General features: G+C 35.4%; 1 protein-coding gene across 2 annotated transcripts in view; it reads right to left on the reverse strand.

The window, feature by feature from the left end:
• Positions 1–23,904, reverse strand: part of man2a1 (mannosidase, alpha, class 2A, member 1) — a 59,520-nt gene extending 35,616 nt beyond the window's left edge. For both annotated transcript variants that reach the window (XM_016529751.1, XM_016529752.1), the window contains exons 1-6: positions 23,427–23,904; positions 19,586–19,843; positions 17,629–17,773; positions 9,106–9,277; positions 3,761–3,888; positions 1,082–1,255 (exon numbers count right to left, since the gene is read on the reverse strand). In XM_016529751.1, the coding sequence (XP_016385237.1) occupies positions 1,082–1,255; positions 3,761–3,888; positions 9,106–9,277; positions 17,629–17,773; positions 19,586–19,843; positions 23,427–23,552 (1,003 nt within the window). In that variant the 5' untranslated portion in view covers positions 23,553–23,904. The remainder of the gene's footprint in view (positions 1–1,081; positions 1,256–3,760; positions 3,889–9,105; positions 9,278–17,628; positions 17,774–19,585; positions 19,844–23,426) is intronic.
• Between the last annotated feature and the right edge of the window lie 1,289 nt (positions 23,905–25,193).

Below are 25,193 nucleotides of genomic sequence, written 5' to 3' on the forward strand. Positions count from 1 at the left end.
GGCAGCCATGTTGCCGCTGAAGCCGGTTTACGCTGAGATAATTCATACCCCTTCGTTTGAAGTGTGGTCCCGAAAAATCTTCGTTTGAAGGGCTATCTGGCCCTTCCCCTTCCCCCTACCCCTCCGACCAAAAGAGAATTGAGTCACCCCTACCCCTTCACGTGAACGCGCGAAACGGAGGGGTAGGGGAAAGGGGAAGGGCTAAGGGGTAGAATTGGGATTGGGCCTAAATGTAGCGAGCAGCCCCACCTACCTAGGTTTTAATCAGCATAATCGCTAACTAAAAGATGGATTCAATCAATGGGAAGCGTGAATGGCACCGCCGAGCAGCTCATGTGATTAGAACAGAGATTTCCAATCAAACGTGTGAGGCCACTCTGACACACAGTCAGTTCTGAGACTTAAAAGGACAGCTCACCCAAAAATGAAATGCAAAATGATTCTGCAAACATCTTCATTTGTGTTCTATGGAAGAAAAAGCTGTATAGGGTTGGAAAGACATGGTGGTGAGTAAATGATGACCCGACTTTCATTTTTTAGATGTGCTGTCCCTTTAACACTGATTTTGCAACTTGAGTCAAACTGAAATGTCAAGGTATTTTGTAGTAAGTGACCCGTCATCCAATGCATCATATTTACTAGTTTAAAGGGGTCATATGATGCGATTTCAATTTTTCCTTTCTCTTTGGAGTGTTACAAGCTCTTGGTGCATAAAGAAGATCTGTAAAGTTGCAAAGACTAAAGTCTCAAATCCAAAGGGATATTCTTTATAAAAGTTAAGAGTCAGACCGATGAGCTTTGTTAAAATCGACACGTTTCAGAAAGGCGGGGCATAGAGGAGAAACAATAATGTACAGTATGTGGAAAATAATGTGTTTTTTTAACCTTAAACCGCATAAACACATTTCATTACACCAAATACACAAAATAATGTTCTTTTTAGCAGCATCATATGACCCCTTTAAAGGAATACAGAAAATCATAAATAAATAAACATTAAAGCACTGCATAAATGAACTATAAAAAAAGCATTCTTCCATAAAAACATCCTCTACTTCCTACGTCAAGATCAGTTGCTCACCCCAGTTCTGTCTCCAGAAGAACTCCAGGGTCTTCTGAGAGGAAAAGTGTTTCTTCACCGAGTAGTGCACTCTCTGGATCAGCATGTTAGATAGACCGGCTTGTCTGAGCAGGTAAGCATGGGTAGGAGTGTGACCGAACGGATCCACAGCCCAGCCAGTCTTGGGTTTCACTCCTAACAAAAAAGGGGAGGAATATGACACACAGTATTACGTACTAAACATACTAAAAGGGTGTAGTATTTTAAGTGCTTTCCACCGCTACATGTAGTTAAAACATAACATGTTGTTTTGCTTCATCACTCAGAAACCATTAATTACCATAATAAATTTTTTTGCTCCGGAGGTTTACTTGTAAACAAAGATGCTATAAGATTACAAAAATGGCATCGACCGCTACATGTAGTTAAAACATAACATGTTGTTTTGCTTCATCACTCAAAAATGTTCACAGACGTTTTAGTATAGAAAAATATAAATTATATGTATTAATATTGCTGATTATTAGTTTTACTTAAAGTAATGCATTACTGATGCATATAAATGGTTAATGATTCAATAATATTCTTGTTCAGTGTTCAATAGTTAAAAAACAGAATGTAAAACATACAATGATTATTTAACTGATTATTTAACTATTTAATTTAATTGTATTTTACTGCATTGACTGAAAGCCATCAGAATAATTATAGATATATTAAGATACACTACCATTCAAAGTCTGAGTGGTAAGTTTAAACTTTGTATGTGGTACTTTACGTGATGTGACAGCAGTTTTATTGCATTCATTATTATTATTATTTACTTATTTGAGGTGCAAGTGTGGGAACGGTGTTAGACATGATATAAACACACTAACTAGCAGAAGTGTTTGTGGGCAGGTCAGAGTTCGTATTTCGTGGGCAGGTGGGGATTATGCAAATGTGTTACATTGTTACGTATATAGGTAACAGGCAGAAGATTCAAAAATTAAGTTAAGGCGGTTCAGAGTCGACTCCCTCTTTTGAGAGACAATATCTTTATTTATCATGCACTTTTTTGATTAACAACTTTGCTTTAAAATTAATTGTTTTTTTTTCTTTATATTTATCAAATAATCCTGATAAAAAAGCATTACTTTCAAATTGTAGTTATTTTAAACTAATAATATATAATAATATTTCTGTTTTTTTTTTTACTCTATTTTTCATCAAATAAATGCAGCCTTGGTGAGCATAAGAGACTTCTCTCAAAAACATAAAAAAAAACTTTCCAAAAAAAAAAATTTAAAATTCCAAACCTTTGACCAGTAGTGTATTTTAAATTGTATTAATATTTCACAATATTACGGCTTTTATTGTATTTTTGATCAGATAAATGCATCCTTGGTGAGTATAAGAGACATCATTCCAACACATAAAAAAATCTTACTGACCCCGAGGCAAGTGAAGATTTGACACCTCTAGTGACATCTTCTGTGATTGGTCAAAACACCCCGCAAGGTGCATTGTGGTATAATGGAAATAAAAAAAAACATAAAAACATTTATATCTCCTATACATTGGTGTGTGCCGAATTTGGTGGTATTACCAGAGAATTTAAGGTATGGTTGCTAGGTGAATTATTTGTTTTGGAACCTTCAGAAAACTTTAACTAGATTTTTCTCAAAACTGACTTTGCTGACTCTATCGTTGTGAGATACTGTATATAGAATACTTTAGCTATAGCACCCATCCCAAGTCACATTTTTAGAAACAGCAAGGTCACATTTTTAATGTGGATAAAGAAACACTAGGAATGGATTCAGCAAAGCATTTACAACAGCTCTGAAAGTAAAGCGAGGAACTCATGGAACAGAGTGAAACACAGGAGACACAGGTAATCTTGAAGGGCACATGTACCCTGAAGAGACCCGTGTCTATATTCATGAGCAAACCTGAACACAGCAGCACACAGTTCTCTTCAAATAACACTGGGTGCATGGCATCATTGGTAAAACAAGTGCTGTTTGAAAGCCAAAGGCTCATTGTAGTATCAGTCTCTCCAATCAATCTATATTTGAGAACCGGTCCACAGACAGCTGAGATATCAGGAGAGCAGATGGTAGAATGGATGTGCAGTAATGAGAGCCAGGGCTTTGCTCCATGTTTTAATACACTAATAATGAACATTGAAAAAAAAGCTCCCAGAGGTCTTTGAGCCAATATAGGAAGCATAGATATGTAGAAGAGCTAAAATTCCTTATAGTATTGCAGTTAAGAGGTTTAACATTCTGGGTTTCACAACCCACATTTTGAGCTGAGGCTGATTCAGAATTTAAATGGGTCTCAAACAAGATATTATTACCCAGTTCAACCTAGGACCGCCCACAGTCGCTTCGAACTGGAAACTTCTTTCTCGATCTAGCAAGTTCTAATCTAATTGGCAGGCTTTACATAAATTCCATATCAGTCCGCCTGGAAACAAAGTTGCATTCATCTATTTTTTCACACCATTTTTTTTACGCTGGTATATTATATATATATATATATATATATATATATATTACGCCGTTATGAAGCATACTTGACATATTTTTGCTGTTTCCAGGACTGTTAGTTTTGATGTGGAGATATCATCTACTTTGTTGTTAACTGTTGTTAAAGTAACTGAATGAATGAAAAGGGGGAAGTAAAAGGGCGAGATGCAATAGATTTACATACCCAAATTTATCTCCAACCACTGGTGACCTTCAACTAACTGATCTATCAATGCAAAGTAGTGAGAGTTGGCTTCGTCAGGCATCACCCAGCCTCCTGTAGCCACCTCGAGCTGACCGCTCTCTATCAGCCTGCGTTAGAGAAAGAGAGACAGTCAATGAAAGACAAGAAAGGAGAATCTTATTTACCCTACTTAATCGACATGAAACTGCATTCACAACACAACTGTACTTCTGTAATGTGTTTTTAGGAGATAAATTACAGATTTCACAAGAAAAAAAGTAAGGTGGGACTTATATTGGATCAAGAAAAGCAGGGTTATTTTCTTTACTGAAACTACAACTATGTCAAAAACAACTTCTACAGAGCCTTTTCTTTGGCATGCCATAGGAAATGTAGGTATTGTGGCCATGACTTAAGAATTCGCACTGACGACTTATCATTTTTTGGTATGGCTGGGCGGTTTTTCTGATTTTATCGATTCATTAGAATGTAATGTTTTGCCATGATTTTATTTATTTATTTTTAAATCGAGGAATCATGGTTTTAAATAAAAAATATTAGCGAACATTACAATTAGAAACGTTGACACTATGCCAGTGTTAACAGTTAAAAGAAGAAGAAAAATGATCTGACCGCATGACGCCGCACCTGGTCAAACATGTCCGTCAAGCGCATTTACATCAAATAAATGTTGAGCGCATTTATATTAAAAAACAATGGAAAAGCAGCATAGGGAATGCAAAAACCTGTCAAGAACTACTACTGTTTGATATTTATTGTATGCATGAAAGCTGCTGGTTTATTTATTTATTTATTTAGGCTTTTACAAAATATTTACTGTTAATATTAGTCTGCTACTGGTGTTTCACTTTCAGTCGGTTTGAATTTAAACACCCTTGACTTTTTGAGTTAACCCCCAAAACTGCTTTAGAGAAAGCAGAAGAGGAAGATTTTTATTTTTCAGCAGGATGCAGTTAAGTGCTGACACATTCACTCCCTAGTTTTAGTACTGACTCCCTCCCAAGTTTTAGTTAAATCGTGGCCAAGTTGTACTAATTCATTTGTACTAATTCACTCCCTGGTTTTAGATAAATCAAGGGAGTGTTGTACTAATTTGTTCTCTGGTTTCAGATTAATCATGGCCATGTTGTACTAATTTGTTCCTTAGTTTTAATTCAAGCAGCGTCGGTGCCATGGGGGCCTCAGGGGTCCCCCAAACTTCTGTTGCCATCTCTGGAGTGGGTGCCCTGATTTTAGGAAGATTTTGGGAAGATCTCCCACTCTGATATACGAGAAGGGGAGTGGGTGGATGTAGGCTGTTAACAAAGACTATAGAATACCCAAGACGTGTCCCTCGTACAGTTTTGAATGGGGGAAAAATGCAACGCTCAATATGGCCGCTCTATTGAACGAAGCCCCGCCTTCTGAATAAAAGAGCCAATCGCTAAAGTCGGTAAAGTCCTCGCGTCACTGCAGCTGCCGTTAGAAGTCCCGGTCAGTATAGAAACAGTCAGCGTTCGGAGACGTGTGCTCTGGACTGCGCATGCGCACTGGCTGGTCTAGCCTGAAAAAATAAGCTTTTTTAAATGCTATTTGAGCAAAAGAAACAACATTTATGAGACTGCTGTTGTCAGTTTCATTGGTGATATCAAATATGAAATTTAATCATAAGCTTGGCAAACAGTTTTGGAGAATTTGATGTTTCCCCATTCAAAGAAATAGGAGCTGCACTTGCATGCCCGAGAACCAGTACAGTGTGTCACATTTATGCTCATTATGATTTTTTCCCCATTGATATTGGAACACGCGCGAAGTACAAAGCCTGTTTTACCTAATAAATAATACTTTAGCTTATAATAGTTAATACATTGCAAATATGGAAACATTTGGATTTGTGCTGAATGAGAGAGGTGGGCTATGAGCCCAAATTTACTTTCAGTTTCGCTTTAATTTATAATAATTAAATTTAATTCGCTTTTATATTGTTGGTACATTATGTTCCTGTGGCTCAGTAGTAGAGCATTGCATTAGCAGCACAAAAGGTCGTGGGTTCGATTCCCAGGGAACACACATACTGGTAAAAAATGTATAGCCTGAATGCACTGTAAGTCGCTTAAGCGTCTGCTAAATGCATAAATTATTATTATAATTACATTATAACATTACGCTTTAGGCCTGCCGGTATTATTTCTGAATATAATATCTGTTTTATTTTTCCTCTCAAAAATGTATTTATGTTTAGTGTGTTTATTTTTCACATTTAAAAATTTATGTTTAGTGTGTTTTTTTTTTTAAACGTGCAGCAAACGAAAGTAGGCGATTAATCGGTTAAAAATTCTTATTGTGTTATTATTCTTATTCTTATATATATATATGTTATTACATTGTATATATAAAATTATTTTATTTACAAGTTTTGTTTGTGTTTTTCCTGTTTTATTCATTGCATCCTTTACATCTGAAAATTACTTTAACTACATATCTACACTAGTAGTCTAGATAATTAAAATCAATCAATATTCAGAAACAGGTGCCAAAAGACGTGGCCCCCCCAAATATGGTGCATGCCCCCTCACTTTGTGCCCTCTGGCGCCGACCCTGAATTCAAGTAAAGTCACTTCATACTAATTTGCTCCATTGTTTTAATTAAATCATGGTCATGTTGTACTAGTTTGTTCCATAATTCACAATATCTAATTTTATTCCCCCACATGTCAATGTGCAGGGCAACATTAAATCATAAAACATATAAAAAAAAAACTTAACTAAAAAAAAACCTCAAACGAAACAACACAAAATTTTTTAACAAAACTAAACCAAAACAGTGGCTAAAATAAATCTGTAAACAACCAAAAATAAAGTTGTTTTTGTTGTTGTTTTATTACAATTTTATTTTTAATTAGAAAAAAATAAATACATAAAATAAAATAAAATAGCCCAGATGAGAAGCACTGATTCAAGAGTGGATGAGTCAGACTGCTTTGTCTGTTTGGAAGAAGTCATCCCATCTGGAACATTAATATTGTTTGATGAAATGTTATGAAGACTTTTTTTCTTAACTTTAGAATAATGTGCACAGTAAAACCAGGAAAGTATAAGTATATAAATAATATAAAGTTAACGTTGATGTCTTTAAACTAAGATAAGCAAAGCTTTGAAGAGGACAACGGAGCTGCAAATGTTTCACCACTGCAACATCATCGACAGCTTTTCTTCAGGGGTTTTACTACAAAGCACTTTCTCCACATATGCAGCTTTACACACAGTAACTACATTTAATTTTTTTTAATCTTCAGATTTATTGAGTTTTGCAGCTGCAAACTAATTATTTTCTTGAACAGACATCAGACACCTTGGGTAATGGCATCCCTTATTAGAAGTAGAGTTCTCCAGGCCTGATTGCCAGTCAGCAGCTTTTCTCTGCAATGCTGAATATTTCAGCTGTGAATCGTATAGCGTGGCCCTCTGGAGGCCAGTAATAAGAGCAGCGGTAGCAAAACCAAGAGCACTAGCTCAGCACGTAACTGACAGAAACTTTCAAAATTACTTTGAAAAATAGTCAAAGTATTCTCGAATCAATCACTGGCTCAGAAAATGAGCCACTGGGCAGCAGTGATTAGACCCTTCATTAAAGTCGACGCAAAAACCACCCGATTCACTTTCTTCGTACATGTTCCTGGGCTTACTGTGCACGATTTATTAATGTAGGCTATTCGAAAAAATTCAAAAATGTAATAACTTTACTCAGACATGCCAAGTAAAATAGATTACAAAGATCCTACTATGACCCTACTATGAACTTTTCTCCATCATTTAAAGGGGTCATATGATGCGATTTAAATTTTTCCTTTCTCTTTGGAGTGTTACACGCAAGCCCTACGGACGCTCCTTCGTTGAATCCGCCGGCCTCCGCTCACTCTAGCCCGCCGTGTGTGACGCTGTGTTTCGTTGTGAAAGCGAAACTACTTTGTTTGGTCTTCCAAAAGAGGACATGACTAGAAATCAGTGGTTAAGTTGTATTTACAACACTGTTCCAGAACAGTTCAACCCAAATATTCAGATTAAAAATCGAAGCGTTTCAGAAAGGCGAGGCATAGAGGAGAAACAATAATGTACAGTATGTGGAAAATAATGTGGTTTTTTACACCTTAAACCGCATAAACACATTTCATTACACCAAATACACAAAATAATGTTATTTTTTAGCAACATCATATGACCCCTTTAAGACATATTTGGTTCATTTTACACTACAGCTGCAATTTAGACCATGGAATATAAGTTTACCCCTCTTAGAAAGAGAAATCTGAGACTAAATGCTTCCTGTATCAAGTTAAATGTTGGGAGGGCATGAAATTGAGGCTCAGGTGAGGTTAGACCAATGTTGACATGCTCTTTGATTAACACATGAAATATTTGAAAAGTCTTATTCCCAATACTGAAAATTAAATAATATATACCAGCATAGATTGGAATTTATGGACTTATCAGCAGTTCCCATTTTCCGTAACGCACTAGGCAGACTCCCGAGCTCAGACAACTTGATTTATTCTGAAGATACACCTCCATGTATGTGGCAGTAAAAGAAATTGAATCATTATGCTAGACCTTGATTCGGCTGATATGAATTGAAATAAAACCTGCTCATGCCTGCCAAAAATCTTGATTTGGAGTCAGCCAAAAGGGGGTTGGGGGTACATGTTCAAAAAGAATAGAGCTTGTTTGCTTCAAATGCTTTCTGTGCATCAAATCAATAGTGAATAAATATTGGCGTTTGGATTTTTCATTTGGCTTCATCCTTCACCTCGGGCTGTTTTGAAAGATGCATTTGTGTCTTTTCCCAAGGTTAGCTCAACAGTGAACACGACCGATTCTGTATATTTGACATGCATTTATAGCCCATCCTCTCTTGTGGCAGGGTCAACTTTGCAATCATACATAAATATGTACTGATGACATCTTTAAACAAATACTATTGATTAACTATCATTTAAAATGGAATACATTAACAGATTTTTGGAAAAGTTTGAAGAGAAGAGAATGGTTATGAAAATAAACACATACTAGAAACTATATTTCCTGTCATTACCACTACCACTAAAACAATGTGTGTGTATTGTACCAATATCTTGACTTAATTTTGTTGTTGTTTTATTTTTGCGCATAAACCGTCACCTGAGAGCTAGGCAATAAAGTACAAACTTTGAGCTTAATTAAAATGGGACCGAAAGCACAATGGAGTTCTCCTCCACTCCTTGCTTACACCAGACCTGTGTGTGAACGCTGCAATTAATGAATCCGACGCATGAGGATGAATGGATATTAACAGCAGAGAAAAGCCTCACCTCCTGACAGCATCTCGTTTCTGCTCATCGATGCTGTCCCACCATTTTGAAAAATACGAGATTTCAGACCAGATCATTTTTCGCCGACTGTCTTCGTGTAATTTCACCACCATGTTGTTGAGAATGTGTTGCGTCTGGTCTCGATAGTAGTCATCGAATGTCTTCAGCCAGCCTGAGCAGAACAACAAACAAACGTGTCACAGAGGTTGCTGAGATCATGTCACGAACCTACTACAAACTTCGGCTTGATGTTTAAAATGGTTTTACCTCAGAAATGAAAATTCTGTCATAATTTATTCACTCTCATGTTATTCCAAACCATTCATTCTTCTGTGGGACACAAAAGGATATGGTTTAACAGAATGCACAAACTATTTAATGGGGGTCACCGTTTACTTTCAATGTACCAAAAAGAGCAGCTTGGATATTCTGCTAAATATATCATTTTATGTTAAATGCAAGAAATTAGTAGTATATTACGCCTTTAAAGGGGTATCAGAATTATGGTATCAGAATATTTTTGGACATGTTATACAAATGCAATCAAAATGATTCAACCCCCCAGAGACTATAACAATTTACAAATGTCAGCTTTTCTGAAGATCTGAAGACTTTTTATAGCATCTATAACAGTTTAATGGCATATTGCAAGTGATATTGTCAATATATAATGTAATATTTTTGAGTTATATGATTTTTAAGGTTGGGTACAAAATTGTGTTAAAACACAATTAAGCCTTTTGGAAACTCTACAACAAAACTTAACACTGCTACAAATACAAAAGTTCAGCCCATGTATGCTCTAAAATTGAATAGACAAAAATGGCCAAGTGAAAAGAGCTCTCACAAAAGCTATAGAGAAGATTTTTTATTATTACGTTAAAACTTCTATGGCTACAAAAAGACTTTCCAAGAACTAAAAGTTCCTAGAGACACAGCTGGCAGCCTTATTCCTTAGCTTAAAATGTGCTGTACCAGAGAAACCTTCGAGGGCATTGAAGAAAAAGCACAATATCATAAAATGTTTGATGAGAGCAACCCCCAACCCCTTATTGCCAAAGACTTGCAAGATGACCTGATGAAAAGAGGAAAAAACATTTCAATACAGAGTATAAGAAAAAGAACACTAAACAAGTATGGTCTTCATGTCAGGACACCTTACTGAACACCAACCAAGAAGAACATAAATGGTTCAAATAAATTTGGAGAGACCTGTGGAGTTCTGGAAGAATGTTTTATGGAGTGATGTGTCCAAACTTTTTGGACCCATGGATCAGTGGTATGTCTGGTGCAAAAAATGTTTTTTTGTTTTTTTCCATGTTTGACCATAAGGTTGGATAAGTCTTGTTATGGGGGTGTTTCGCTACTGCAGGAAGTGGAAATCTTGATTGTATATAGGACATCAAGGACTCTTTTAAATATCAGGCTAGTAAAACTATGTTTTAAGGAACAATTTTCACTATTAACTAGTTGCTTATTACTTACTAACTTATTAGCTGTTTATTAGTACTTATAAAGCACATATTAATGCCTTATTCTGCATGACCATATTCTAGATCACTTAACCTGACCCAATACCTAAACTTAACAACTACCTTACTATTAATAAGCAGCAAATTAGAAGTTTATTGAGGGAAAACTAACCTAAAGTGTTACCATCAGGCCATTTTGGCAAAGATAGTGATGCTTTTGTTGCATAGACTGAAGCTGATGATCATTGGACTTTCTAGCAGTGCAACCATCCAAAAGTATACATCCATGCTTGGTTTAGGGATCGGTCGTAGAATGTTTTTGAGCAGCCTGTTCAGTCTTCAGATTTAAATCTCATTAAAAATATATGTAAGCATTTAGAGCAGTGGCGAAGCATAGGCCCACCCACGTTCAACTGTGGCCCACCCAATGAGAAGTTGGTAATTTTTCAAATGGATGTAATTAATTAAACGATAATAATAATAAACGTCACTCTAACTGTCACTCTAACTCTATATATTTCGTTAAAAAAATATTAAACGTGAGTTGTCATGGTCAATTATAGGCAGTTTCTTATTTTTCCCTCTTCCTATAGGTCTATACCATACGTTTGTCAAAATTATGATTCATCTTCTGTTAGTCCCACCCACAATGCTATGTTTACGACGTAAGGACATAGTAGTAAAATGTGCGCATTTGTGGAGTTGAGTTTGAAAATAGTGAAACAAATATCAAACAGTCAATTCTTTAAAAAGTTTTGGATATCCCAGTTGAAACTAAGCCTTTGCAATGAATCCGGACTGTCAACAAATGAAACCAGACCACCTGCGGGTGATGGATATATATATATATATATATATATATATCAGAAACGTCTGAGCCAAGCGTGTTTTAAGTATCATATTAACATAGGTACAGTGTTTGATTCACTAAATAGATGCATCCATGCATAACTACAATACATTTGTTACAATATTTATAAATCTTTTTTAATGTTAGTTAATAAAAATACAACTGTTCATTATTGTTATGTTAGCTCAAGTATGAATGTTAACAGATACAATTTTTAATTTTAATAATTAGTAAATGTTGAAATTAACATTAATGTTAATCAGTGCTTTAGAAGTATTGTGTATTGAACCTTTGTGCTGTATTTTCTGTTGCCAATTTGACATGCAGTTTTCATACGCTACACGTTGCCCACCCACTTAAACATTTCTGGCCTCGCCCCTGATTTATAGACAACATTTATTGGAGGTAATAAAGAACCAAGGATTCTCTACAAAATGTAACTTTTGGGGGTTGGATAAATTTGTACATGAATGAGAGCCAATTTGTTTACTGATGGCTTGGTTTAATTGGTTTCATCAAATGTTGTTCACGGCAACAGAATGTCTTGCAGATCAATAATAATTACAAAGAATAATTTTGATTGCAACTGTAGTTTATTCTTTGAGGTAACATAAAAATGAATATATGAATATGGTACTCATTCATTGATATATCTCATGGTGTAACCAAACATTACTGTTCAAAACTTTGTTTATGTTTACCAAGGCTTCATTTATTTAATCAAATATATTCTAAAAAACAGTGACATTGTGAAATATCATTATAAAAAAAATGTCTGTTTTAATTTATTCTAAAGTGTCATTTATTCCTGTGATGTAAAGCTGAATTTTCAGCAGTCATTACTCCAGTCTTCAGCGTCACATGATCCTTCAGAAATTATTTTAATATGCTGATTTGGTGTATAAGAAATATTTCTTAGTTGTGCTGAATATTATGTGGAAACCGTAATACAGTTTTTAAACTGAAAAATAAAAAAAACAGCTTTTTTTTGCACAAAAACTAATCTCTCCCCATCTGAACATGGTAAATAAAAAAAAAAATCCAGGCATAGACAATAGGGGTGTCTCCATATTAATACATAATTCTCTTAATTTTGAACTGTGGAAAGAGCTATCAGTAAAAGGCGGCAATATATTTTGGTTCAGGGGTTAAATCAGCATCTGGTTACTTTAGTAAATGTATTTGCACCTCCTGGGAGTAAATTGTTTTTGTTTTTTTTTGGTAATACAAACTTTGATCTTAATGTTACAGAGTCAAACGGAATAATGACATGTGGAGGAGACTTCAATATTGTCCTTAAACAACGATTAGATTCATCCAATAGTAAAAGAATTAAGCCAAAACTATGAAAAAGGTTTAGACATAGAAGGCAAAAAACTTCATTTTAAGAATCTTGAAGACAATCAGCAACAGCATCTAACAGAACAACATACAATTAGTCAGGATGCTCAGATTCTGAAGCAAATTAAAGATATTAAAAATAAGATGGATGAGATATATGACGAGGAGAAGATTAAAGAGGCATTTGAATTGTATTATAAATCTCTACATTCTCAACAGACACAGGTGAATTGTGCATCAATTAAAACCTTTTTTAGATTCTCTTGACATTCCTTCTATTGGACAGAAACAAAATAATCTCTTAAAATAAATGACACAAGAAGAAAATTGAGCTTTTAATATAGCTTTAAATAATCTGAAGAATAGCAAACACCTCCTCACCCCTTCTTATCACATCATTTAGTTGAACTCTAAAAGAGGCAGTTATTTCTTCTCTTGGAGAGAAACAATCATCTCAGTTATACCTAAAAAGGAGAGTGTATAGTTCATTTAGACCCATATCAGTTTTGAATGTAGACTACAAATTGTTTGCCTCTATCTTAGCAAAAAGACATTTCTACAGATTTAATAGAGTTCGAATAGAATTTATTAGAGGACGACAGACTCAGGATAATATTAGACAAATGCTTCACGTAATTTAATAAACTAAAAATGATCACAATAAAGCAACTTCAGTAAGTCTGGATACAGAAAAGTCATTTGATTGTGTGAATATTATTTCAGAAGCTTTTGGTCTCTGTATTTTAATGCAGAGGCTAGAATTAAAATAAAAATGCTTGCCTTACAAAAAATATACAATTAGAAAGGAAAACATGACAGGGGTGTCATCTCTCATCCCTATTGTTTGCAATTTATATTGAACCTCTTGCCCAGGCAATCAGAGAAGACAAGATTAATAAGGCACAACATAAACTTGCATATGCTGATGATTTATATTCTCAGGATATAAATTAAGCATACAGAGAACTAAAATTTTGTCATTTGGTTTCAACCCAACAAAAGAACTTAAGCATAAGAATGAATGGGAAACGAAATTCACTTAAATATCTGGGAGTACGGCTACAACAAGATCTAACAAATTTGTTTCAAAAGAACTATAATATGATCAGTCACAAAAAATTAAAGATCTTAAACACTGGTCCTCCCGGATTGGATTTTAGCTCACAAATTGAAAGCATAAATGCTCTTTCGAGATTGTTATATCTTTTCCAATCATTCCCCATGGACATGAATGGGATAAACACATTTCTAGATTCATTTGGATAGGAGGAAAGCCAAGAATTAGATATAAAACTTCTTATCACCTTAAGCCACTAACTCAACGTACTTTGAAAATGTTGGTTACAGCGGTAAACGAACTTCATTTGGAGACGCAAATTCAGATTTTGAATTAGTGGCACACATTCCAAATAATGGGGTTATTTAGGAATTTCCTCCATTTGCTCAATTATTAAGAATGGCGATATTGAAAGCTTCCAAACTTCCAAAGACAAGTTTGGCCTTGTAAACCAAGATCTATTTAAATACTTGAAAGAGATAAATGACAATGCTCAGATTAATCAGATCACAGATTATTATACAGGGACAAAAGAAAGTTACAAATAGGGCAGCATCCGAATTATATAAAGGGGTAAATAATTCTAGGAGACATTCAGCAAGCATAATATATTAGATCAAAATGAGAAAAAGATATATTACGGGTAACAAGTAAGGCTGCGACCCGGAAATGGTACAAAGAGGATACATCTACGAGAGAAGAGTGGTTTCAAATAGTAACAGAAATGGAAAGACTCATATATATATAATCTGACTGCACAAACAAATCTTTGAGAACAAATGGAGAAAGCCTTCTCCTCTGTTGAACAGATGAATGTATTTGAAGGCTTACATGAGTGTATAATGATGTATGTACAGTACAGTTAAACCGACTGATCTAGTACACAAAATGTACGGCCACTTTTATTGTTATTTTTGTTACGTTTTTCTGTTTCTGCAAGTTTCTCTTCTCTTTCTCTACCAAAAAAAACAATAAATATAAATATTTTAAAAAGTGTGCAAATCAAAGTAACCTAGCATTACCACAAGATACAATTCCAGTGCCATAGTACCGCCTTTTAGTAGGAAAAATGTGGCATGTCTGGTTTTCCAGGAAGCAGAAAGAACTGTGTTATGCTTTAATTATCTGCATACATGACAATAAGGGGTTTACATTCATCAAACACACCAGTTCTTCACCTGTGATGATTGGTATAGTATCTCACCTCTGGTGTAAATATAAAATTACACTCTGTAAACATGATATACAACATATAGTATAACTAACTGTACCTTTTTACAGAAGTATTAGCTGGTGTCACCTCATCGTTTCTAAATTTTAGAAGCTCGGGTTGACTTGCAATACAAGTTTAAAGTTTCAAATGAGCCTGACAAATATTTAAAAGTGAAGAGTGTCATTTATGTGCCACAATTAGTACCAAAGGAAATTGCAAACAAAAAGAGGTTTTGCAAACACTCCCACAGTCTTCTACTATTCACACATAAGCAGTCAACAATCTTACACCCTGCAAACAGACACTCCCACTTTCGCAATAATTACAGATATTTGAATCCCACACGAAATGCTCTTGAACATGAAACGACAGTCACCATATATTAATAATTGCAACTCAAAGATTGAGAAAACTAAGCCTAATAACTATAAAAATGTAATGACAGCTGTCTAATTCTATCATCAAAAAAATTATAACTGTGACACCATAAGCAACAGACCATAACTTACAGTTAAATAACAACCTTCCAAGAACCGGTTTTCCGACTAGAAGTCATTGGTGGTTTATCCTGAGGGGACTAACTTGCTGCTCGCTAACTAAACACTAATAAACACAGTACATTACGTTATATGATAAATGTGAATTGAAAGTTAATTTTGAATTAAATGTAGGTCTGTTCATGCACACTTTTCGTTTACCTTTCTAAATCAACATTCAGACATAAACGGCAATGAAACAAAAGTAAAAAGAGAGAGAAATGTTGACACAAAACAGGACAGATCAGGTTACCACACACACCAATGATGAAGTCAAACAACAAACGGCTTGAGCTAGCGAGTCGATTTACCTGTGTGTGTGTGTGAGAACAGTGTGTGTTAATTCACCTGGTAATGTTTGCTTAAAATAACTGAAATGGGTTCGCGATGGAACACTAGTTATCCATCAACAGTCCAGTCACACTTGAATGAGTAATTAGAATTTGAATTATCATTATTTATTTACATTTTTTTTGTTTGTTTTATTATTTTAAGCAGTTTAGCATAGGTTTTTAGCATCATGTGCCATGAGTATTGCATTTTTAACACAGTGTTTCAAGCTAAAAGAGTCCCTGCATTCTGTTGCACCGCATCAAGCTGAACACAGAAACATCTCATGTAAAAACCTCCTAAAAATCACACATGATCGGGATCAGGTGAACCTGAGGGACTACAAGTGTTCTCCTTCTGTTTCCCTGTAACATGACAACAATATGGCTTCCTGCATGGATTGCTTTCAATGTTAACATTTTACACAACACTGCTAATTTAAGAAATAATAAACAAACTATATGACAAATTAAGTCATTAATAAAACATGTTTAGAAGAGGTGTATAAATGTTTTTTTTGTTATTTTTCACATTTCACCCTAAAAAAATATCAAAATGAACTGAAATTATGAATAAAACATATACAAATAAAACATGTTTAGAAGAGGTGTATAAAAAAAATTTTTCTCTCCATGAAACATCTGAGATCTCAAAGACAGGACTGACCTTGTAAAATCAAGATCCTACAATTACAAGCAAGAGAAAATCAGGTAATACTTGTACTAATAAACCAATTTTAAAGACTGAGAAAGAACTTCATTCCAGATGTAAATCAGTTTTACACAGAGCAAATTCCATCATCAAACTTGTGCTTAATGAAATTAATTCATAAAGCTTTAACAGTTTAAATCACATTGTATTTAACAATGTAATCAAATTATAACACTTTTACAACTAGGGATATGCCGGTATCAAATTTTCATGTTGCGATTAATTCGTCTCTCACGTTCCGCCATGTGCTTCTCGTCCGCTCTTGTTTACATCAGAGTGTGCAGGCGTCTTTCACGCAGCATACAGCGGTGTTGTGCATTTTGACCAGTTGATGGGAAAGTACAAATTAAAACATGGATGAACATATTGGTTGTTTGATATTTTTAAACAATTTAAAATTTATTTTAAATTTTAAATTGTTTTTCTGCAATATATATTGCAATATAAAAAAAAATCACCAGATGACTTGAATAGCTCTATTTGAAAAAATTTTTTAAAAATCAATGATTGGGGTGATTTGATGATGGAAAAAATAAGCCCTAATATTAATTAGATAGTATTACAAGCCTGATGATAATAACAATAATAATTGTAATAATAATAATTGTCTTGCTATCGTCAAAGGCATCGGCCACAGGCGATATCTCTGACTATGGTCGATACACAATACTAATAATGTCTATCGGCTAGGGATGTAACGATTAACCGTGAGCCGGTTGAAAATCGATTCAAATATGTGACGATTCAAATCGTCGCGAATCGAATCGTGAGTTGAGTGAATCGTTACATCCCTACTATCGGCACAACCCTAGTACGAGTACTTGACTAGTCGATTAAGCATGCACATCCCTGGATTCAACCCCGATCTGCAACCGATCAAAGCCGTTAATCACAAATGTTTGTAATATTCATCATGTACATACATCAGATAAACACATGTCTGTTTACTTGATAAATGGTGATTCTCATTGACTACAAACACAAGACAATGGCCAACAAACATTATTACTCACCGGGGTCATTATGTGAATGGGGCACAACAAAGACTTGGAGTTGCTCATTGTCCCATTCATTGTCCTGATAAGAGATATCAAAGCCTTGTTTCCATACTCCACCATCAGGGTTATCAAAGCTGAGTAAATCATAAACATCCAGCATCTGGAAGAAAGCAGGAGAGAACATCATTTTACTGGACTATAACAGACTTCCATACTTCCATTCGATTCGACCAAGTGCAAAAGTCAGTTCATAATACTAGACATGTACATTAATATCTATTGGTTATGAAAGTGTATCATTTTGCACAGTTACTTAAAGGTTGGGCAGAAGGAAGTTTTGATAAAAATTCACTGACAATTAGTTTAATGATAACAAAAGCATCCACGTGGCTTCTCTGTGATAAAACTCATTTAGACATCAAATAAATCAAAAGAGGATAGCGATGTAATTTTATTTGCATTGGCTAAATTCTATTTAAATCCAGATAACACTCCTAAAACATGTGGCCCTAGTTAATTTCAGCTGTCGGTTTTCTGAAAGAAACAAAAAAAATTATATTCTCAAGCAATTCCTGCATGTAAACACAAAGTTGTTGATTTGGATGGGAATTAAATTGAATTATTGACAAACAACACAACCTTGCTGTTTGTCAAAAAACAGTAGGCAATTCAGCAGGGATTTTGTTCCTCAAATGACGGATGAAAAAACACCAATATTTCCAGTTTGGATAGTAATAATCACAACTTGCACCAGTAAATGCTGATATTACATCATGTCCCCATGTAAAACAATTAAAGGCGGAAAGGGGCTAAGGAAAATGCAAGCCATAGACAAACGCACATGCAAATAAATGCAAAAATTAGTCTGCTAGAGTGACACAATTCAGGCATTGAGATATTTCTCAACCTCCACAGAACAGCCAGTCTCCGGAAAACAAGTCTCTCTGGCATCGATCTATCCATGTTTACTGTAACATTGTTCAGGAGAAAAAAAACTTTCAAAAAAAGTATATTGTGCATTATAAAATAGCAAAACATAGTTTCAAGGTGACTGTATGAATTCTCTCACGCCAACCAAATGCTTATGGAATGATGAATCTCTTCCTGATTCATTACAGTAATTACAGTATCACAACATACAAAACACATGTGAGTCGTGACAGCTCTGAACATCCTAATAACATAGTTTAATCCTTCAGATAAAGTCTACCTTTATTAAATAGTTGACCAGTGTGTTAGTGTGGTTTAATTGTGTATATCTTACAAAAATATGATGACTGAGGTTTTAGTTTGGAGGAAGAGTGGAAATCAACTCCCTTTTCTGCCATGAATTAATTAATTGTCATCTGAATGCATGAGTTCTATCACAGACGACCCATGCAAATATTATTTACAGCTGGCTTATTTCCAACTATTGTTGCTAACAAAAAACTAATACATTTGTGTAAATTGCTGTAACTCCGTAGTAACTTGTTTTTTTGCAAAGAAAACTTTTATAAATGTATAACAATCAAACTATTTACACTACCATTCAAAAGTTTGGGGTCTGTATGTTGTTGTTGTTTTTTTGTTTTTTTATAAAGAGGCCTCTTATGCTCATCAAAGCTGCATTTATTTGATTCAAAATACAGTAAAAACAATAATATTGTGAAAAATAATTGCAATTTAAAATAACTGTTTTCTATTTAAGTATATTTTAGAATTTACTCAGCATTTGAATTGCAATATAATAATATATACTGTATATATATGTCTATTTATATATTATTATTATTATTATTATTGATTGTATTTAAATTATAAAATATTTAACACACACACACACATATATATATGTATATCAAATATTGACAGGGCAGGTACTGTATAAATCTGGATCACTGGGCTGACTAGGCAAGCAAAAGAAATATCATTGTTGAGCCCTGACAATAATCAATTGGTCCACCTAATATTAACACTTCTTTTTTTGTACCTGTACTCCATCTGCTGCCTTGGAGTATGTCCGTGCTGCAAACTGGCAGTCCTCTGAGTGGATGGGGAGCAGCGCAGGAGCAGGGAGCAGCAATTCCACGTCCCCCTGACTCATGTTCCCTTCAGGAAACATTTTCCCATCTTTCACAGTTTCCCTCAGGTTAATTACAGAGTCCCTGATGTTGGCAATGATCTCATTGTTCTCTGCAAGTAGTCTTTCTAAGTGGTCTATTTTGTCCTGCAGAATACCAAGCGGGCCCTGTAGAAGAGAGAAAAACAGTGAGTAACACTTTTAACACTGCCTCGGACAAGATCACGCAGCCCTTCAGCACAAAATTCCGACAATGACATAACTGAATGCATTACTACATAACTAAGCGTAATTAAACATAGTGCATCTCAGACCTTTTTACATAACTTTAAAGTAAATTAATGCAGCATCTGGCCAGCAACTTTTCAAGATCAGGCACAAGCACCGTGTCTGTGAAAAAGGGCGAGACTAAAATGCACAACATTTGATTCGAATTCTCCCACTTTTCACCGTGGCTCTCAAATGTCATTCAAACGAGGCGTCTAAATATTTGTCATGACAGATTATAGTACATCAATGTCAAAGAACATCAGTGCTCAATCTTGTAAAACTCTTAGGTGATTCATATTTGCTGCTGCTGAGTGTTAAAGGGGTCATATGATGCTTTTTTAAAGATCATTATTTTGTGTATTTGGTGTAACAGAATATGTTGACATGCTTTAATGTTCAAAAAACACATTATTTTTCAAATACTGTACATTATTGTAGGTCCTCTATGCCCCGCCTCTCTCAAACGCTTCGTTTTCTACAAAGCCCCCTCCTTGGCATTATGCAAATATTTCCATATAGTGTGGTAGATATGTGGGGGCGTGTTAGAATGAGCCGTTTTAGGGGGGCGTGGCAGAGTCTTAACTTTGATAAAGAATATCTCTTTGGTTTTGAGACTTTAGTCTTTGCAACTTCAGGGATCTTATCTATGCACAATCAGCTTGTAACACTCCAAAGAGAAAGGAAAACTTGAAATCGCATCATATGACCCCGTTAAGCTTAGGTTTAGTCTACTGGATTTCAAATAAACGCAGTGCATGTAAGACACATGTGAATCCTGTAGGACTTATTACTAAATTTAGGGCTAGCAGACACAACCCTAACATCACTGGATCTCGGCTGTCATTCTTAACCCTCAGTACACATCAGAAATGTGACAGTTTTCTAATATAACGTTGTTTCTGAAAAATACAAAACATACATTTGGAAAAAAAAAATCCAAATACACAATTGGTCGAAAGGGAGTGAGTTCTTAAATTCAGAATTTAATAACTGACTCCCTTTCGATTCATGAGCTCATCTGAACTTGCCACACCATCAGGAAGTTGAATTGTAAAACAAATCACTTACAACCAGAGGCGTCATGCCCGTTCAAAGTGAGGGGGCACGTGCCCCCTCAGATTTCTGAGCCAAGTGGATTTTGAATGCAGCTTCCAAAAGGCAAAAAATAGCCTAATAATAATTTTTTTAATTTTTGATACAATCACACCGGTGTGATTAAATCGTTCAACGCGGCACATCATCAGCTGCTTAAATTCAAATCTGCATTCGCTGGCTGGCGCTGAGCCAGAGACAGACACGTTTGTACAGCGCTGCATTATAACCAATCATACACGATGCTGTTGAGCTTATGAATGCAATAGCCAATCAGGCGTTCAGATGAGCCATCGCTGAAAAACGGTGTTTTGTTCACTTGCTCGCTGACTGAATTCTCTGGCGAATTCTCTCATCAGAAACAACAAAGTGCAGATGTGCGTACTAATGTAAGTAAGATATTAATTTAACAGTGTAAACAGCTTCAGTGATTTAAATGGGAGTTTTTGAGAGTGCCTGAACTCTGGCTAGACAATGAAAATGCTCTTTGATAATTTTCTTTGCTCTCTGTAAAATGAAAGTGTTATAATTAGTAACTTACAATATTGTTATTAAATACACATTAAACACAAAGTCAGTCGTATTAAAAATATTTTACGGCATGACACCCATATCTGGTACTTAAAGGCACAATATGTAATTTTCGCTGCTAGAGGGTGCGTATTCAAAATAAACAAAGAGACAAAGGCGTAGTTTGATGACACCGTGACTGAGTGTGGAATCATGGGAGTTGTGGTCTTCATCCCCACAGCCGATACAATCCGACGGACTCGGGCAGAAATCATGTTCATGGATGAGCTAATGATTTATTAACATAGTAGAATGAAGCAGGGTGAGGCAGAAAGCCGTCGAAGCGAAACGAGGCCGCTGAAAGAGCGTGACACACGGCTCGAAAGCAGCGGAGCTTTTATTATGCCACAGTCGACCGCTTCCGCTCCTTCCGGTTGTGCGTATGTGGGGTAAAGCAGCACTGTTTTATCATACTAGATACATTTGAAAGTTCTGTTATAATGCTACTCTGTGCGGTCGTCACCGGTCTATTAAAACGCATAACATATTAAAGTGTCCTTGGTGTTTCGGAAATCGAGGGGTTATGACGTCATTGGCAGGCGACACAATGACACTATAGATACGGTCCGTGTCACTAGTTAAAATTGCTTATTTCTCTGGATTTAAACATTCTTCGAAACATTTGGGATAATGTAAGTACACAAGTCAGCAAAATATATAACACTGTTCTAGTGGTTTTTGGATATTTTAATAAAAAAAACGTACATATTGTGCCTTTAAGACGGTTTTTATGTGTAGTTAATAGATTACACTATTAGTCTACTTTGCCCATCATCCATTATAGATCAAATAATCTATAAAGGTGCAAAACGCATGTACTTACACATATTTGAGAATATATTTCCTGATTGGAAATATTTCGAATGAAAAGAAAAAAAACAAAAAACATAAGCCTATATCAGTTATACAGTCATATCGTGGCTGCTGTATGTCACATGACAACCATTGACGAGAGTCAATAAAAAAGACTGTGTAACAAGAAATAATGCCAAAACTACAAGTTTTTCTGTTGAGCTGACCTCGCAAGCTGCACGCAAAAACAAACATGCAGCGCGAAAAATGTAGTCCGATTCACGAGCAAATGACTCTTGTGAGTCGATTCAATTAATGAATCGTTTAAAATACAATCGTATGATTTCGGTTTAAATCAGTCTGACAAAACGAATACTGAACAAAAAGTTTTTCTTTCAGTCATGTCCGACTCGAATTTAACAACTGTTTTGTTTACTTAAGGTGCATGAAACTTTGTCATATCGTTGTTCATATGGCAAGGTGTTGCTGAGGATACACATTTGTAAAGATACCTTCATTTTAATCATAATAATACAATATGTTATACGTAAGTAGGACTATTTATGCGAGTCTGTACCTATATGAATGCAAAATCTGAATTCAGAAGGAAGCACTGTGCTGTCTATGTAGGCAGCTCGCTGGGATTTTGAAACACAACACGTGAACGCTGAGGACTACGAGGAAATGACCTCTGAGATCAGTTCACGGTCCGAAGCTAAACAGAATCTCTTTTTTCAAGTTATTTAATGGAAAACGCACGATAAAGTATTTGAGAAACAGGAAATGCAGGAAATGACTGACTGTTCACAGCCATCTTTGTGTCTGTGTATTAATTTTAATAGTGTAATGTCACTTGGAAAGAAGCAAACTATCAATTCAAACTACTGTCTTTTATCAACCACATCACCATCGAGTTTATATTAGCCTATAAGTTTATAGTCTGAACACAGAAAACACACATCTGCTGACAACACTCTATATGTAACCCAGTTTATTGATAAGCATAAGACAGGAGTAGCCTACTCACGTTTTGAATTCTCTCTCCATTCGGGTTTTTGCTCTGATCTATGTGATCCAACATCAGGTACAAGGAAAATACCACAACACAGAATATGGCACTGCCACAAACTGTGAACTGTCTGCTGAGCTTCATTTCTCAGATGAGTCCTGTACATTCACATGAAAGGCAAACTTTTAAAGGCTTGTGTCTCGCGAGCGGTGGTCCCGTAGGTGACAGAAGGCAGAAGTGAAAAAGAAAGGTCTTTTCGCCATGAAGAGTTGCGCGGAAGGGGACACCTTCTCTGTCTGACGGCGGGGAACTGTCGCGTTGTGTATCCACGCACGGACCGAAATCCACTGCGATCTGTCTTCAAAGTTTTGACGATGCGGAAGAGTTTGTGTGATTCAGCAAATTGCGATGGTCAAACAGGCAAAGGAAAAGCGCCAGCCCTGCCTCCTTCCTGCGCTTACTGTGCTGCTACAGACAGAGGAAAAGTGAGCGTAGAGTTGCGCCGCCTAACGAGTGAATAGCCTACATCACACACACACACACACACACACACACACACACTCAGGTGAGCCCATACATTTTAGTCAATTTTCTGTTGAGGCTGTCTTTATCTGTAGGGTCGAAAATAATGTATGTAAAATACATTTGAAAAATCTCTCCCCCTCCACATTATTTTATTATTTTCCTCCGTCCCAATAAAAACCATTTGACAGGTATTGATATAATTAATAGACTGCACTGTAGTATATCTAGGCCTATAGAAGTGTAAAAAAAAAAATGCAATTTATAACTAAACATTTATTCAGTGTTACTGTGTTACATTTAATGATATTAAAAATATATTAAGATTTAAAATATGAATTAAGGCAAGACACTACAGTCAAAACCTGTTTGTTTTTTTCAGGCACAGGTTAATTTTGAGGTTTTTAGTTATTTTGCTTCCATAAATTATCATCTTTCAAATTAGTGGATTTTCAGATGAATGTCCAAAATATATACACACACACACACACACACACAGAGACATGTCTGGTTTGCTGTCCTTGTGGGGACTCTCCATAGGCGTAATGGTTTTTCTACTGTACAGACCGTATTTTCTATTGCCCTACACCAACCCTACCCCTAAACCTACCCCTCACAGGAAACTTTCTGCATTTTTAGATTTTCAAAAAACTTCATTCTGTGTGATTTATTATTTTCTTACACTCTTATCTATTTGCCTGTGTACATTTCAATTACAATACATACCTTGGCTTTAAAGGCTGTTTTCTCAAAATGAGTTTCTTCTCATGTACTGAAATCTCCACTTCAGTAGCCTAGAACTTACGATACGTACACCAAGATTTCTAGTCATTATTCTGAAAGGTTATACAGAAGGGTTTGTTCATAAAACATTTGCCTGATTTGTATAACATCTTGTATAAAATATGCTGATTTTTTTTTTTCTGGCTGTTGGCAGTATTTTCAGATTTATGGAGTGGTAAAAGGAGATCCAAAATCCCCTACTTTTAACTCAGTATCAACAAAATGCTTGGTTTATCCAATGTTCAGATTTCTGTTCTGGACATTTGTGCAATATTTACTCTGTGATGCAAAACAGTTATCTTAATATACTTTGATTAATCACCTAATATAGTTAAATGTTTTACCCTATTTACCTGTAGTGTCTTGCCTTAATAAATTATTGATGCATTGATTAATCAAGGGAAATTATATATTGTGCAACATGTTTCCTCTAATTAGTAGGTTCCTAATATGTGGTTTTCAGGGTGTTAACACCTTGTG

This window comes from Sinocyclocheilus rhinocerous, unplaced genomic scaffold, assembly GCF_001515625.1.
Source record: "Sinocyclocheilus rhinocerous isolate Xijiao unplaced genomic scaffold, SAMN03320098_v1.1 scaffold3411, whole genome shotgun sequence".
Lineage (NCBI taxonomy): Eukaryota > Metazoa > Chordata > Actinopteri > Cypriniformes > Cyprinidae > Sinocyclocheilus > Sinocyclocheilus rhinocerous.